We start from the raw sequence: 14890 nt of genomic DNA, 5'->3' as shown, positions 1-14890 counted from the left end.
TTGTTTTCTGATGAGCCAGTGTTGCACTTTTGGGTTGTTCTTTTAAGAAGCATGAAATGAATTCTTCCTGGAATGAATGAGGACAACGCTCTGCTCTGCTCTGCATTATCTATAAATACTAATTGTGCGAAAAAAGACAACAGCTTGCTTCTTTTACATTACTTTTACACATTCAAAATTTTGGGTTCAAGGGCATTGTGAAATAAAAATAAAGTTTTCTGTATATATGTTATCACAACTATATTTCCCAGGTTATCTGTTGCTCTTCAAGTAGAGAGAGGGAGTCAAGCTATTCTCCAAAGTGCCTGAAGGCAGGACAAGAAGCAACGGATGGAAACTAATTAAGGAGAGAAGCAACCTAGAACTAAGGAGAAACTTCCTGACAGAACAATTAACCAGTGGAACAACCTGCCTCCAGAAGTGGTGAATGCTCCAACACTGGAAGTTTTTAAGAAGAGACTGGACAGCCATTTGTCTGAAATGGTATAGAATTTCCTGCCTGAGCAGGGGTTGGACTAGATGACCTCCAAGGTCCCTTCCAACTTTATTATTATTACTACTACTACTACTACTACTATTATTATTATTATTATTATTATTAAATTGGCTACAGCTGCCTACTATCTAGCAATCATTCTCGGAAAACAATTCCAGCTTCAAAAATTGATAGTGGTAAAAATTTACCTTGACAACTTGAAGCTGTATAGATTTCAACTCCCACAATTCCCCAGCCAGCATGCCTTAGAAGAGATGTTTTCCCAGATGTCGGGGGGAAAAAAACAAGGCATTTTTATCTCCAAAAATTCAGTTTGTGTTAAACTAGAGTCTTCATGTTAGGGCATCTCTTGAAAATGGATTTGATCTCATAAGAACTGGAACATAACAAAGTTTAGACTTACATAGATGCAAAGTACGGAATAATAAAAATATGAAAATAGTCCAAAAGTACAGTGAGAAAGGAGGAAAAATTAGGATTAGAATTAGTCTGTTCAAGATATCCATCGTTTAGAGAGGAAAATTTTTGCCCTGCTTAATAGAAATATCCTTCTATACAGTAATATACAAGTAGTCCTCAACTTACAACAGTTCATTTAGTGACCATTCAAAGTTACAAGGCGCTGAAAAAAATGACTTAGACCATTTTTCAAACTTACGATGTGGAGCATCCCAATGGCCGTGTGATCAAAATTCAGCTGTTTGGCAACTGATTCATATTTATGTCGGTTACACTGTCCCGACTTTTTGCGGCCTTCCTGCAAGCAAAGTCAACGGGGAAGTCAGATTTGCTTCACAACCATGTTATTAACTTAAGAACTTATTTATTTAAGAGCTGTGGCAAGAACGGTCATAAAATGGGTCAAAACCCACTTAACAAACGTCTCACTTGGTAACAGAAATTTTGGGCTCCATTACGGTCATAAATTGAGGATTACCTGTACAGTTAACGTAAGCTTTGCCTACAGCCTGGAGTAACACCTCCCAGATCTGAGTTCCTCACTCAGAACTTTATTTAGAGCAGTGGCCCCCAACCTTTTGGGCATTGGGGACCGGTTCCATGGAGAGATTTTTGTGCGAACCGGTAGGGACGTGGTTTCGTGTGCTGCCTGCATCCTGCAGATGGGGCTTTGCTTGTTTATGTGGACCAGTTTCTGCCATGCCATAGACCAGTGCCGGTCCATGGACCAGGGGTTGGGGACCTCTAATTTAGGGGGCTTATATGGCTGCCAATCTCATACAATGATACTAGATGGTTAATAACAGTCCATAAAACATGGAAACAAAGGTACGTCTCTTGTCTCTCTGTCTCTGTCTGTCTGTCTCTCTCTCACACACACACACATACACACACACACACACACACACACACACACACACACACACACACACAGAGGCACCAGACCAAAGAGCCTTCCAGCTCAACTTCCCCATCCTATCCCAAGGCTTAAGGGAAGAGTCAGATCTTCATAGATCTGCAGCCCTTGTAGGAATTGGCTAGTCTCATTCAGAAAGCTATTGGCACCCTTTGTTTAGCCTGATCTAATTTTAAAATTTTTAAGACGGCAAATCCTGCATTGACCTGGCTGAAAGAAGATTAGGGAGGATTAATATTCTACCGAGCCCTTGAAAAGATGTTCTCAGCCTCTGAAAAGGGTTTCTTTGCGCTGTAAGGAGCTCTAGATAGTTATCCAGAGTCGGTTGCAACTGTTTGGACCTCTGTTGCGGCATGTAGGTCTAAATAAATGGAAATGAGTTAGGTTGAAGAGGCTTGTTGTAAAGAGAAGAATTGCCTTCGGCCAGATTTGAAGGAAAAGGGAACGCTAGAATCGCCACGTCAGAGCAATGGAAGAAACCTACCTCCTTAATGTGGAAGGAGTCAAGAAAAAGATTTTGCATGGAGGTTACGGGGAACTGCCTCACTTTCAGGATGGGAGCAAGGTAAATGCACTAACTAGCAGGTTTGAGTTTAAGACAGGAATTGTATATTAGCCATAATAGCCAAAGGGCTATTTTTGGAGAGCAGATCCCATTCGTTCAGAATGCACAGTTTGCAGTGGAATTCCTGTCTGGAAATATTCTTTACTTTTTTTTCTCTATCTATCTATCTATCTATCTATCTATCTATCTACCTATCTATCTATCTATTAACTTTTTCTTTAATCTTTCTGTCTTTCCCATTTTTCTTCTATATCTTTTTCCTTGTTTCTTTTATATTTCTTTGTGTTTAGTTTTTAATTTTATAAAAATTATTTTAAGAAAGTGTTTGTGTAGAGAGAGAGAGCTAGCTAGATGGATGGATAGACAGATGGACAGACAGACAGGCGTCAATTCCAAGTTCTCTTGTCTCATCTTAGGGGCGGTAGGAGAACTCAAAGCTGTGACTCCTAAACTGCAGAACAATGCAGAACTCTCAATCTAAAAAAATGACACACACAAACACACATGTTTTCTCAGGATAGATTAAGACTATTGCATCTCTCAGGCTGTATTTATGGGATGATGCCATCCACTCATTGCTGGAGAAAGAAGAGGAATATACAATCGGGATCCCATCTAGAAACAAACATTTGCTAAACCTTGGGGATAAAGATCTATATTTAGGCAGGCAAGTCCCTAATCAGGATTAACTGTAACCTTCCTTCAATGTAGATCACCTTCCACTTCCAGACCCTGAAAGATGATTTTGAGCGGACAGTGATTGATGACAGCCGGAGTAGTGGGGTTCCCATGGAGATCATTGTGGGGAAGATGTTCAAAATCGAAGTGTGGGAGACGTTACTGACCTCCATGCGGATCAACGAGGTGGCGGAGTTCTGGTGTGATGCTGTAGTGAGTGTTACTAAGAAATAATAGAATAGAATAAGAATAAGAATAGAATAGAATAGAATAGAATAGAGCTGAAAGGGACCTTGGAGGTCTTCTAGTCCAGCCCCCTGCTCAAGCAGGAGAAAGATTATGTTTGAATGGGCAGTGCTGCCTCTCTGTTAGCACATGGGCTGATCGGTCGTATCTTCAGACTGCTTGTGGCAGAGAATAACGACAGCCATAGCTGGTTTATGTCCTGCTCACGGATCTCTTGGAGGCATTTGATTGACCCTGGTCAGCTATGCTGGTCTGATCCAGCATGAATCTTATCTGGGGATGAAACCCTGGAGCTGGCATACATATACAACTCAGTTTCTATGTTCTGCATAAATGACTCTTTCTTCTCTGCAATAAACATCTTCTGTAGTCATGCCGTATCTATAAAGCTTCTCCTATGACAGGGGTGGGGAACCTTGGCTCTTTTATGACTTGCAGACTCCAACTCCCTAGCTGGCTCAGGAATTCTGGGAGTTGAAGTCCGCAAGTCATAAAATCTGGCTCAGAAATTCTGGGAGTTGAAATCCGCAAGTCATAAAAGAGCCAAGGTTCCCCACCCCTGTCCTAGGAGCACGTTTCTGAAAATTAGGTGAAATATCTGGAGACTCAAGGCGTATTATTGTGCCTGATGTATTGTCCATTTTTGAGGGTTGGTTCTGACATCATTCATTGTAATTATTATGGCTTTTTATGCTGTGATCCACCGAGAGCCTGAATACAATTGCTATAGCTTGTAATACATGTATAATATAAATAATAACATCTGATCCTTAGATGGTGATCTTCAGAATAAGAATGAATATAGGCAAGGGTTCCTTGGTTATCTAAGTATTGTTGGAGGTGGTGTGGTTGAAGGAAAGGGGTTGGTGAACCCACGGTCCTCTAGATGTTGCACCTGCTTTCTTTCAACACTTAAGCTCTGCGTAAAAGTTTCCTTTTTCCGCTACCTGTTTTTCTGTTCCTCCTGCTTTATTGTATCTTTGCTGCTCCAGTATCTGTGAGCATTTTTATGGATCCCCATCTTTCCACCCTTTTATGTTTCCAGCACACAGGAATGTATGCCTTGGTCTCCAAAGGCTTGAGGCAAATTGCTGCGGGCAAAGAGCCCCTTCACGGACAGAATCACCAATGTGGAATGGGCAACATGTTTGACTATCACAGCACAGGCTACGAAGACCTGGATGAACTACAGAAGACACCTCAGCCCCTCATCTTCATCATGGAGCTATTCAAAGTGAGTTCACCTCAGAAAGGTGTTTTGAGCTCTTCCGACTAGTTTTTTTTTCAACCTTGGCAACCTTAAGACGGGTGGACCTTCTTAGATTATAATCTCTAGAAGGTTTTCTCTATGCTGGATTCCACAGCATCTCTTCTTACATCCTTACCTTGATTTTTAAGTAGCTTCCCTGGTGATTTACATTCCAGAATGGACTGGTTTGCTGTTACATAAGTAACTTGTGCTGACAGGTAGTGAAGAATATGATGGGTTGTAAATTGGATAATCAGGATTTATAACCATCCATTGTTTCCCTGATTTCTCAAGGTGGAGGACCCTTCTTCCTACAGAAGAGACACATGGGCTATGAATAATGATGAGAAGCTGGCTGCTGTGCCAAAATTACACACTGAGGGCAACCGGCTGGTCTTGTGCAGGAAATTCAAGGAAGCAGCAGAGAAATATCAGGAAGCTGTCATCTGTTTGCGCAATCTTCAGGTTAAGGTGAGAGATGGAGGGAGATAAGATCACCAGGCCAACAAAAGTGTGTATAGTCAAGGCCATGGTTTTCATAGTTACCATTTCCTTCTTTCCTTTTAACAGGAGAAGCCATGGGAGGAGGAATGGCTGAAGCTAGAGAACCTCATCACTCCTCTTGTCTTGAATTATTGCCAGTGCCTGCTAGAGCTGGGGGAATACTACGAAGTGTTGGAACACACCACAGAAATCCTCCAGAAGCACAGCGGTATGGCAGTCGCTTTGCTCTGCTTTGACTGGTTTTGTCTTAATGAACTTAGACATTGTGGTTGTAAACCATCATTTATGAGGGTCCCTTCCAACTATTCTATTCTATTCTATTCTATTCTATTCTATTCTATTCTATTCTATTCTATTCTATTCTATTCTATTCTATTCTATTCTATTCCATTCCATTCCATTCCATTCCAATCATATTCTATTCTATTCTATTCTATTCTATTCTATTCTATTCTATTCTATTCTATTCTATTCTATTCCATTCCATTCCATTCTATTCCATTCCATTCCAATCCTACTCTACTCTACTCTACTCTACTCTACTCTACTCTATTCCATTCCATTCCAATCCAATCCTATTCTGCTCTGCTCTGCTCTACTCTATTCTATTCTGTTTTCTCAAATTACATTTCTACCATGGACTCAGATTTCTTTTATTGGACTGTTGTCTTGGTTACGGCTCTTCCTCCTGTTCCTCAAGTTATTCCTTTTGTCCCCATTATAGTTTGTGATAGAGGCCATATTTCCATAAGATTATGTTGTCTGTATGACAGAATAGACTAATTTCTGTGGTGTTCTCATCTCAGTAACCATGGTCCTTGAACATAAAGGATGACCTTGGAAAAGTGGTTGTGAATGATCACATTTTACAAGACTTGCTTAGGAACATTTAAACCATCTTTGTTCTTTCCTAGGAAATGTGAAGGCATATTTCAAGCGGGCAAAAGCTCACGCTGCTGTTTGGAACGAGAAGGAAGCCCGAGCAGATTTCTTGAAAGCGGCCCAGCTGGATCCCTCGCTGGCGGCCGCAGTGAGGAAAGAATTAAAGATCCTGGGAGAGAGGATGAGATCGAAACATGTGGAGGATCGCAAGAGATACCGAGATCTGTTCCAGCAGCCTGTCTTAAAAGGGGCAAGTGAGGGATCTGAAGAAACTTCGGTGGAGCAAGAAGAGCAGGCTGGCTATGGCCTCGCAGCAGAAAAGAAGCAAAACAACCCAGAAGCTACGAAGCAGGAGAGAGAATTTGGGGCGAAAAACAGTGGAACAAATGAGGGAAAGGTAGTTGAAGAAGAGAAAGGGTTCTGGGTAAAGGCTGAAGAACAAAAGAAAGAGGACTTGGTCCCTCAGAAAAAAATGGAGGAAACAGCAACTGCAAAACAAAGAGAAACACAAGATGATCAGGAGGAAAGACAATTATTTCCCAATTCTGGAAACTGCATGGTAGAAGGTTCTGAGGATGAACAACAATTAGGCCCAGGGTTACAGGAGGCAGAAGTAGAGGTTGAAGCTGCAGAGATGACTTCTGAGGTCTGGGATAAAAATGGAGAAATAGATTCGACAATACTGACAGGAAAGCAAGACCTCAGAGCTATCCTTAGTAACTCTGATGGGATGGCAGTAAAGCCCATGAATGTCATAGAAGAAGGATCCAGAGAAGGACACTGTGAGACTGAAGTGAAGATTGGGCTGGATATGTTCACTGAAAAGGGAGAATATGAAGGAAGCTGTGAGAGCAGAGAAACTGAAGCCCACAATCATCACTGGAAACAGGCCAACGTAGATGTTGGATCAGAACATGTCAAGGAAGGTACGAGAGTCAAGTGTTTTGAAGAGGAGGATTGTTCTCAAGTCCAACAAGAAAAGTCCCAAAGAGGAAAAGAAGAGTCAGATTGTTTCAGTTTGGTGGAAGAAGTAGCTTTGAGGGAGGAAAAAGGGGAGATTGATGACCATTCCAAGCCAGAAAAGAAGTTATGTAGACCTGAAGCAAACTGGTATGAAGTCAGAGTGCCATCCATTGAAGATAGTGGGAAAGTAGTCATCACTTATGGTGCAAGCGTAGAGACTAACAGGGAAGTGAGAGATAACCATGAAGAAAAAGCTGGATGTGACAAGGAAGGAACCAACATGGTGGGCAACTCTACAACACGGGAAAAGGTTGAATGGGATGAGTTAGGACTGGAATATTTTGAGGCCGAGTTAATGCCCAGCACTGAAGCTACAAATTCAAAGATAGGGCCACGAGGAACAACGTCTGACACGGAGCAGGTGGGTTTGCAAGTCACATGGGAAGATCCTGAAAAAAGAGAAGGAACTGAACAAATCTGAGGAGAAGAACGTCTTTGGGGATGGTTTCAGATGTCAGGAATGCATCATTTCCATGTACTGCACAGAAGATGAAAGACAAGTGTTTATTCAGGAGAGATGGCTGGGTTGGAAACGGCAGTTCAAAAGGATGGTTCTATCCCAGGTCAGACTGTCTTGATGCAGGAGGAAACTGGTTTCCAAGAAGGAAAATAGTCTGAAAGTGACAGTATGAGAGAGCCAGTTAACCAGCTTATCTTTGGAAAGAGGGCCAACATGAAGATCTCATCTCCTTTGCTGAAGGAGCCAACTCGACTTCCTGAGAACAGATATCCCAATTCTAAGATCTCACAATCCCAACAAGTCACTTAGAAGATCTTTCTTCTCTATTTCATTGCCTCTAAACCCAAGAGAACATACCATGACCCCTTGCTGGCCTTCCTTGGTCTGGCAGTGTTTTTGTGAAATTAAATATTGAGTGACCTTTAACGTCGTAAATCTGGTGGTGTTGTTTTCCATTAGTAAAGATGAAATTGCGATTGCTAAAACCCAACAAGCTTTACAATAAAAGTGCGTAATGTATGTTGGACTCGGTGGGGCTACTCTGACCTTTGAGCGCTGTATTATCCAAAATAGTAAGTGCAGGCTAGGGTAAAAAAACTAGATTGGTTTAATCACATTTTCATCAGATTAAATGAATTATTTGGACAGCGTTCAATTTATTTCATGTTCTGCCCACCAATAATAACTCGTAGAGGTATCCCTTTGCTTTAAAATGCAATAATATCTGGATGTTTGAATTCTGCCACCTGCCTGAGAAAAAATAAATTAAAGTGTTCAAGCCACAGTCAGTAGGGGAATAATTCACTGACTCTTAAGCCTCGAAGCCTCTTGTAAAATTTTATAAATGTAAAGTGGAAGAAACTTCCTTTTTGGATGTTATGGGAAGAGAAAGATGGAGATTTGGTGTCCCCAGATCTGTTTAACACTGAATATAGGTAGTCCTTAACTTACGACCACAATGGAGCTTGCTCAGTGAGACATTTGTTAAGTGAATTTGCCTCATTTTACAACCTTTCTTGCCACAGTTGTTAAGTGAATCATTGCAGTTGTTAAATTAATAACACAGTTGTTAAATGACTCTGGCTTCCCCAGTGACTTTGCTTGCAAAAGGGGATCACATGACCCAGGACACCGCAACGGTCATAAATGTGAGTCAGTTGCCAAGCTCCTGAATTTTGATCAGGTGTTCATGGGGATGCTGCAACGGTTGTAAGTGTGAAAAACGGCCCTACGTCACTTTTTTCAGTGCTGTTATAATTTTGGTCACTAAATGAACTGTTGTAAGTCGAGGACTACCTGTAATTCATTTTCAAGTTATGAACAGAAGATGCAACCCAGAGCTTGGCACTATTTTCTAAGGCAAGCAATAATCCCAACATAATCAGAGACCAAACCAAGCAACGGAAATTCAACAGAAATACAAATTTATTGTCATCGTTTTCCAGAACAGAAGAAATGGAGAAGACTCGAGTGAAGACATTATAATCTGTCAAGATTAGCTCCTGATCTTTAGAGAAAGAAACCCTCCTTTCCCTCCATTCACTTGCTTTAACTCAAGAGAGTCCTCCCCTCATTCCATCATCAAACAATCTAAATTCTGAGTTTATTCTTGGCTGCTCCTCTTCTGTGGATGGACCACAAAAGATGTCCTGGGAGATCAAAGGAGAAGAACTTGCTGGCCATCTCTTTGGCAGTAGGATGCTGCACCTCCAGAGAACCGGTGCTGGCAATGACCACATGCCATAGAAAGGATTAGGTCTATTTACACATTGAAAGGGCAATCCCAGCTATTACATCCTTTCATGTTGCGTCCTTGGTTCTCTGTGAACTGGTTTGTTTTCTTGCAGACATTTAATTACCCAACTAGGTAACATCAGTGCTAGAAGGGATTGGGGTTTGCTCTCAATTTATATTCTAGTGGCTTGCCCTATCAGTGTTGGCGAGAGTGCTCTTGGTGGTTATTTGATTAGACTGTTGACTATTTGACTGAATTGGTAGCTCCTTGACTGAGGTATTGCTTATTGCTTGATTGTTGGTCTAGTATTAATCTTGGGGTCAACCAGCAACACTCTCACCAACACTGACAGGGTATTGCAAGTCAACTTCTGGTTCCTAATCCTAGTAACTCCAAGAAGCATCCAGAGGGAATGTTTCAAACATATCAAGCTGAAACTCTACTAGATCGGTATGAAACGAATACCAGGAAAACAAATCACTGTCGTAAAATTGCGTTCCCCAGGTTTTCCTGGAGAAAAAATTTTTTTTTTGAAATGCAAAAAGTAGAAAGGGCTGTACAGCTGTAGGAGTAGAATAGCGAGAATTGCAGCCGAACGCAACCATTAATTCCAAGAGGCTGATTTAACATTGGTTGTTGGAGCTCCCATTCAACCTGGCTTCCCGCAGAGCATCTGCAAATCCAAGCAGCAACTCCAGAGTTTGCCTCCTTCTATAGCCAGCAACCATCCCAGACAGTCTTTAAATATTTACTGCATGGAACCTACCCAAATATTCAAAATGCCGCAGTCTCTCCTCCACTTTATAAAATAACCTGACATGCTGCAATATTCTTCTCGGCTTACCCTACTTTCAACCTCTGTAGACTTCCTGACAATTCACAATGTTACAATGAAGAACCATTCTTGGCATCATCCACTGAAAAGTAAAAACCCAGTGTACCTTCTACTGCTAAAGCAACAACTGTAACATACAAGTGCACCGAAACAGGGCAACTGTCTAAGAGAGGCCTCAAAAAGCGCACCTTTCTTTTGAACAGAGATGTTCTTCAGCCTTTGGTGCTCTCGTAGTTTGTTTTCTTGCAGATGTTTCATTACCCAAGTAGGTAACTTCATCAGTGAACGGATGATCTGTTCACCGATGATGTTACCCAGTGGGTAATAAAACATCTGCAAGAAAACAATGAAGCTCAAAGAGCAGCAAGAACTCATTTCAACCCTGAGCTACCGATATTCTCCTTTATCGGCTCTTCAGCCCATGCTCTGCAAAGGTAAATGCCATATACAGAGATCTTGTTCCAATCACTGCGCATTAAATTCGACACTACACAAACCATCCAACATACTTGACTAAAACCCAAGCTCTACAAGGGATGTTTGCTTTAGAACAAATCAGAGTTCACAGTCTCCAACCAACCCATACTGATGGCTTTAATTCAGGGTTGTAAATACTACTACTGACTAGATATTCCAACATCCATCATGGGTATACCATTGGTACAGAACTGAAGAAGCTTCTTGGATGAGAAGTGAAACATCTTCAAGAAAAACATAGGAAGTCCAGTTGCCTTTTGCAAAAACTCCTTTGGGACAACCATATGCTGGATGACTGAGAATCTCCATAGATGCTGCTCCTGACTGGCACACGTGTCAGTCCTGTGACAAAATGGATGCTGAATGCACGTGAATGATGTGGGTGCCTGCTATTCTCACCCAGCCAAACTAATACATGGGAGAAGACTTATCTGGGCCATACTTGTTTTTCCTATTTGTTTTGTCCATTTTGTTCTCTTTATCCCATAGACACAATGGAATCTGTATCACCTATCCCCTCTCAGTTGGAGAAATTTGGAATAATTTTCCCACCTTCTGTTCTTACACAACAATGTATATTTATTATAAATCAGTGGAAATTAAAAAAAAATATCTTGAATGATTCTAATAAGAAGCACGTTGGCTTAAACTTACACTCCAGCAGTGATAAGCATACATAATTTATCCAGCCTGTGCTTATGTTTTCTTGCTCACATCTTCTCGGTCCTTCTGGCCAACAGCAATATTCTGTGGCAGAAATAAAATATGCAAAGGATTGTTTCCCAGAAGACAAAACTGCCTGTTTTGAAGAGCTCCTTTCTAGAAAATCTGTTTGGAATTTCTGGAGTCCTTGGTGCTCTCCGAGCTTGGCTGTTTGATTGCAAATGTTTCATTACCCAGCTAGATAACATCAGGACACATAGAGAGGAGGCATATTTACACACCATTCAAAGGAGACAATAACAAAGCTAAGAAGGAAACAAAAAAGACAAAATCAGTCCTCTCCAGCAACCAACACCCAGATAAGCAGGGATTACCACCAGACAAACAAGAGGGAAACAATACCGTAGTAAAGAAACTACCAAGGAAAAACCACAATTCCACCAAAACTGGAAGGGCAAGCTACTATAGATAAACAGAGAGAAAACCCCCATTCCCTTCTAGCATATATATAAACAGGGAGAAAATCCACTCCCTTCTAGCACTGATGATGTTATCAAGTTGGGTAAGGAGACATCTGTAAGCAAACAAGCAAGCTTGGAGAGCACTGAGGACTCCGCAGTACAAAACTGAGCTATTGATGTTCTCTATTGTTGGTAGTGCAAGACTCTGAGTAGCATTTCAATCAATTACGCTTTAACTCTACTCCATACTAAAGGTGCAGGGCAAGAGCTCACCCCAGGCATTTTGTCTGACCTCCTTGACCCATGGGCTTCATGCTGCAATGTGTAGATCAACCAGAGGGATGGAAGAAGGCCCCCAAATCTCCCTGCTCCAGAGTCTTTCCAGTGGAGAGCAATCCGGTGCCAAAAGACAAAGCTAGCCTTTTTTTTTTTTTTTTTGAAAACCCTGCTAAAGCAAAAAACGGGGAGAGAGCAAAGATTTTTCTTCCATCCTGTTAAAAACAAAACTTATCAGCCTCAGTGTTTGAAACAAGACTGAAAGAGGCAAGGCAAAACAAACATACAACCAGGAATTAGAATTTAATGCATGATGGAGTCCATAACTACACTTAAATACAATATAGACAACATTGTATTTCTCTCTCTCTCTCTCTCTGTGTGTATACACACACAAATAAAACTATAAGGCTTTTTGTTATAAAGCTTATCACTCATAAGGCGGCTGCTGCTGCTGCTGCTGCGGCTAAAATGATATATTTCCAAAATCTATTCTTTCTCTTCTAAGTCTGTGAGATTTCTTCCGATTCGTTCCATCGTTTCCGCTGAGCGTGTTAGGTATGGAAATACGCGGTCATTTCACAATATCCTAATCTCTAAACGTAATTTTCTTTTCATGTCCTTAAATTGTCTTTTTTTTTTTAAAGTATCTGTCAATCAGTTCTTATGAAAGCAGTTTCAGTCTCTGCTATCTTAAACTACTACTTGACCGGCTTAGGCGAGATCCTTAGCAGGTCACCTCAATTCCAAAGGGATCTCACAAACGGCAACAATTCACAGACCATAAAAGAGAACAGGCCACTGTTTTTTGTCAGTGTTTTGCTGGGAAAGATTTCTCCCTTCGCTTTCCATTTGCCCCTTCCCAGTTCCTTAAACCTGGGCTTCTTCTGGCACTGGGTTTTGACTTTGTTTTGCTGATCCTAGATCACTCTTCCGGGAAGTCTCCTGAAGTCTCTAAGTAGAGGTCTGCAGGGAGTCCAGGCTTGCACAGATCCTGATTAACTCTCCATTGAGGATGCGAGTGAAACCCACCACATGAGGGAAAGATAGAAGTGAAGAGGAAGGAGGATAGCAGTTGGCAAGAACTGGTTAGATAAAGCCTGTTGCCTTCAGGAGGTGTTAGATTAAGGAGGTTGGACCTGGAAGAGAAAACAAAATAGAGTCATATCCAACAATGTTCGTGGTGGTGCCCGCTGGTTTATCATTAAGAATACAGCTTGGGAAGCAGCAATGTTGAACTTCTAGGAACCGATTGTGTCTCTTCAAGCAGCCACAGCATTTTTCAACTCCCACAGAAGCTTGAAAAAAAAGAGCTGGCTGGTTTAATGAAGAGCAGAGATACTACGTTGACGTGAGACCCAAAATGTTTGGGGCCAAACATTTTTGAAATCTGTACAGACCTGATTTATTTTAATGAGGGTCATGTCCTTTGTCAGGACTTCATGGAATGTCTGCAACAAGATGGCATTCAGCGTGATTAAAGATTTTTCACATCTTATGGGGATGGACGTATCTACACCCTGCGCTTGATTTTAGAAGGGGTGAAGCAGCTTCACCAGGAGGACGGATACATCTTGATGTTTGACATCACTGATGAGCAAAAGCAGGTTTAATATTAACAAGCTGGCAAAGCAATTAGCAAACAGTTAGAGACTGGGAATTGCAGGCCTCAATCAGAAGCCAATGAACCAGAAGCAAATGCTAAGATGGTGGCTTATACCAGCAGCTGCCAATTCTAAGTCTCTAGGAGAACGTGAGAGACTTCTTCCACAAGGCCAAGGGTTTAGGTCTTTGTCCTGTTAGGAAAAGAGAGGATTGTAACTTAGGGCACATCTAAAGGATAAAGTCTGGTTTACTTGCATTGGATTCCTGCAGGGAACCAAAAGTTCATTGCTAATGGAATGGGACATACCCAGCAATTTTGCACATCTTTCACCCCCAGCCATAAATTATTCTTCACTAGCTAAAACTTTGACATGTGAGGGTCTGGAGGGGGTCCCACCAAGGAGCCCTGAGGTCACAGTGGTTAGAATGCAGGATTGCAGGCTAACTCTGTCCACAGCCTGGAGTTTGATCCTGACCGTCTCAAGGTTGACTCAGTCTTCCATCCTTCCAAGGTCGGTAAAATGAGGACCCAGATTTTTGGGGGCAATATGCTGACTCTATAAACATCTCAGACAGTGCTATAAAGCACTATGGAGCGGTATATAGCTATGAGATACTTCTGTTCAGAGTCCAATCAACGCCTAAGCTCTTTGTTCAAGATACCTTCTTCCATTCTCCTTCTCTTGATGGATTTTCATCACATTATCAGCCAACCAACAGCCTATTGTAAACCAGGTTCATCTAAACCACGGGTCTCCAACCTTGGCAACTTTAAGACTTGTGGACTTCAGCTCCCAGAATTTCTCAGCCAGCTGAGGAATTCTGGGAGTTGAATCCCGGAGTCTTAAAGATACCAAGCTTGGAGACTCCTGCTCTAAATCAATATCATCCAACAAAGTGTCTCAGGATTTACAGCCAGAAGTCTAATCTTTCTTAGGACAACTGACCGGCGAAAACATCCACATAAAATTTACATGTGAAAGTTGACTTATCTCTTTCCACAGGCCCCGCCAGCATGATCTATTTTTTAAGATGATGCACCCTTGCTGTTGGGAGGCAGGCTTCCAATGGATGCCAAGTGAGAGGATATGGGTTATCGAAAGTTCCTCCACCTGCACATACTACTTTGAGACTGTTCATTGCATTCTACCTCTGGAATTGGGAAAAGCATTCCGCAATTTCTCCATGATATCTTCTAGGCACAGGCTGACATCCTGGGACTTTGCCTCTACTTCATCTGTGAGAAAGGACAAGAAAAGCGGTCATGCCCACTCTGCAGGAGAGACCAGAGACCTGGAAACATCCCATGCTACTCCAACTGCCGAAGACTCTTGGGGCAATATATGTGAGCCTGCTCCCA

The 14890-nt window shown here is 41.8% G+C and overlaps 2 protein-coding genes across 5 annotated transcripts in view; one reads left to right on the top strand and one right to left on the bottom strand.

Annotated features, from left to right (window-relative positions):
* Positions 1 to 2124: 2124 nt before the first annotated feature.
* LOC120302354 (aryl-hydrocarbon-interacting protein-like 1) lies at positions 2125 to 8121 on the top strand. Its single transcript, XM_039330590.1, has 6 exons — positions 2125 to 2436; positions 3148 to 3327; positions 4406 to 4594; positions 4904 to 5080; positions 5180 to 5321; positions 6028 to 8121. The coding sequence occupies exons 1-6, from the start codon at positions 2341 to 2343 to the stop codon at positions 7437 to 7439; spliced, it is 2196 nt and encodes a 731-aa protein (XP_039186524.1). The 5' UTR covers positions 2125 to 2340; the 3' UTR covers positions 7440 to 8121.
* Positions 8122 to 8880: 759 nt separating this feature from the next.
* DRP2 (dystrophin related protein 2) overlaps positions 8881 to 14890 on the bottom strand; it is a 35815-nt gene continuing 29805 nt past the window's right edge. For 2 of the 4 annotated variants that reach the window (XM_039330552.1, XM_039330578.1), the window contains 2 exons: positions 14681 to 14767; positions 8881 to 13721 (listed from right to left, as the gene is read on the bottom strand). In XM_039330552.1, the coding sequence (XP_039186486.1) occupies positions 13669 to 13721; positions 14681 to 14767 (140 nt within the window). In that variant the 3' untranslated portion in view covers positions 8881 to 13668. The remainder of the gene's footprint in view (positions 13722 to 14680; positions 14768 to 14890) is intronic. The other 2 variants (XM_039330562.1, XM_039330570.1) reach the window with 2 other exon arrangements.

This window comes from Crotalus tigris, unplaced genomic scaffold, assembly GCF_016545835.1.
Source record: "Crotalus tigris isolate CLP2741 ecotype Arizona unplaced genomic scaffold, ASM1654583v1 scf7180000017622.5263843, whole genome shotgun sequence".
Lineage (NCBI taxonomy): Eukaryota > Metazoa > Chordata > Lepidosauria > Squamata > Viperidae > Crotalus > Crotalus tigris.
The sequence above is the reverse complement of the archived record's forward strand: the minus strand, read 5'-3'. Positions and strand labels throughout refer to the sequence as shown.

Bases quoted from the DNA above. Each gene is read 5' to 3' on its own strand.
- LOC120302354 (XM_039330590.1), top strand. From the start codon at position 2,341: ATGGAAGAAACCTACCTCCTTAATGTGGAAGGAGTCAAGAAAAAGATT. The intron at 3,328-4,405 runs GTGAGTGTTACT...TTATGTTTCCAG, and splicing joins AGTTCTGGTGTGATGCTGTA to CACACAGGAATGTATGCCTT. The intron at 5,081-5,179 runs GTGAGAGATGGA...TCCTTTTAACAG, and splicing joins TGCGCAATCTTCAGGTTAAG to GAGAAGCCATGGGAGGAGGA.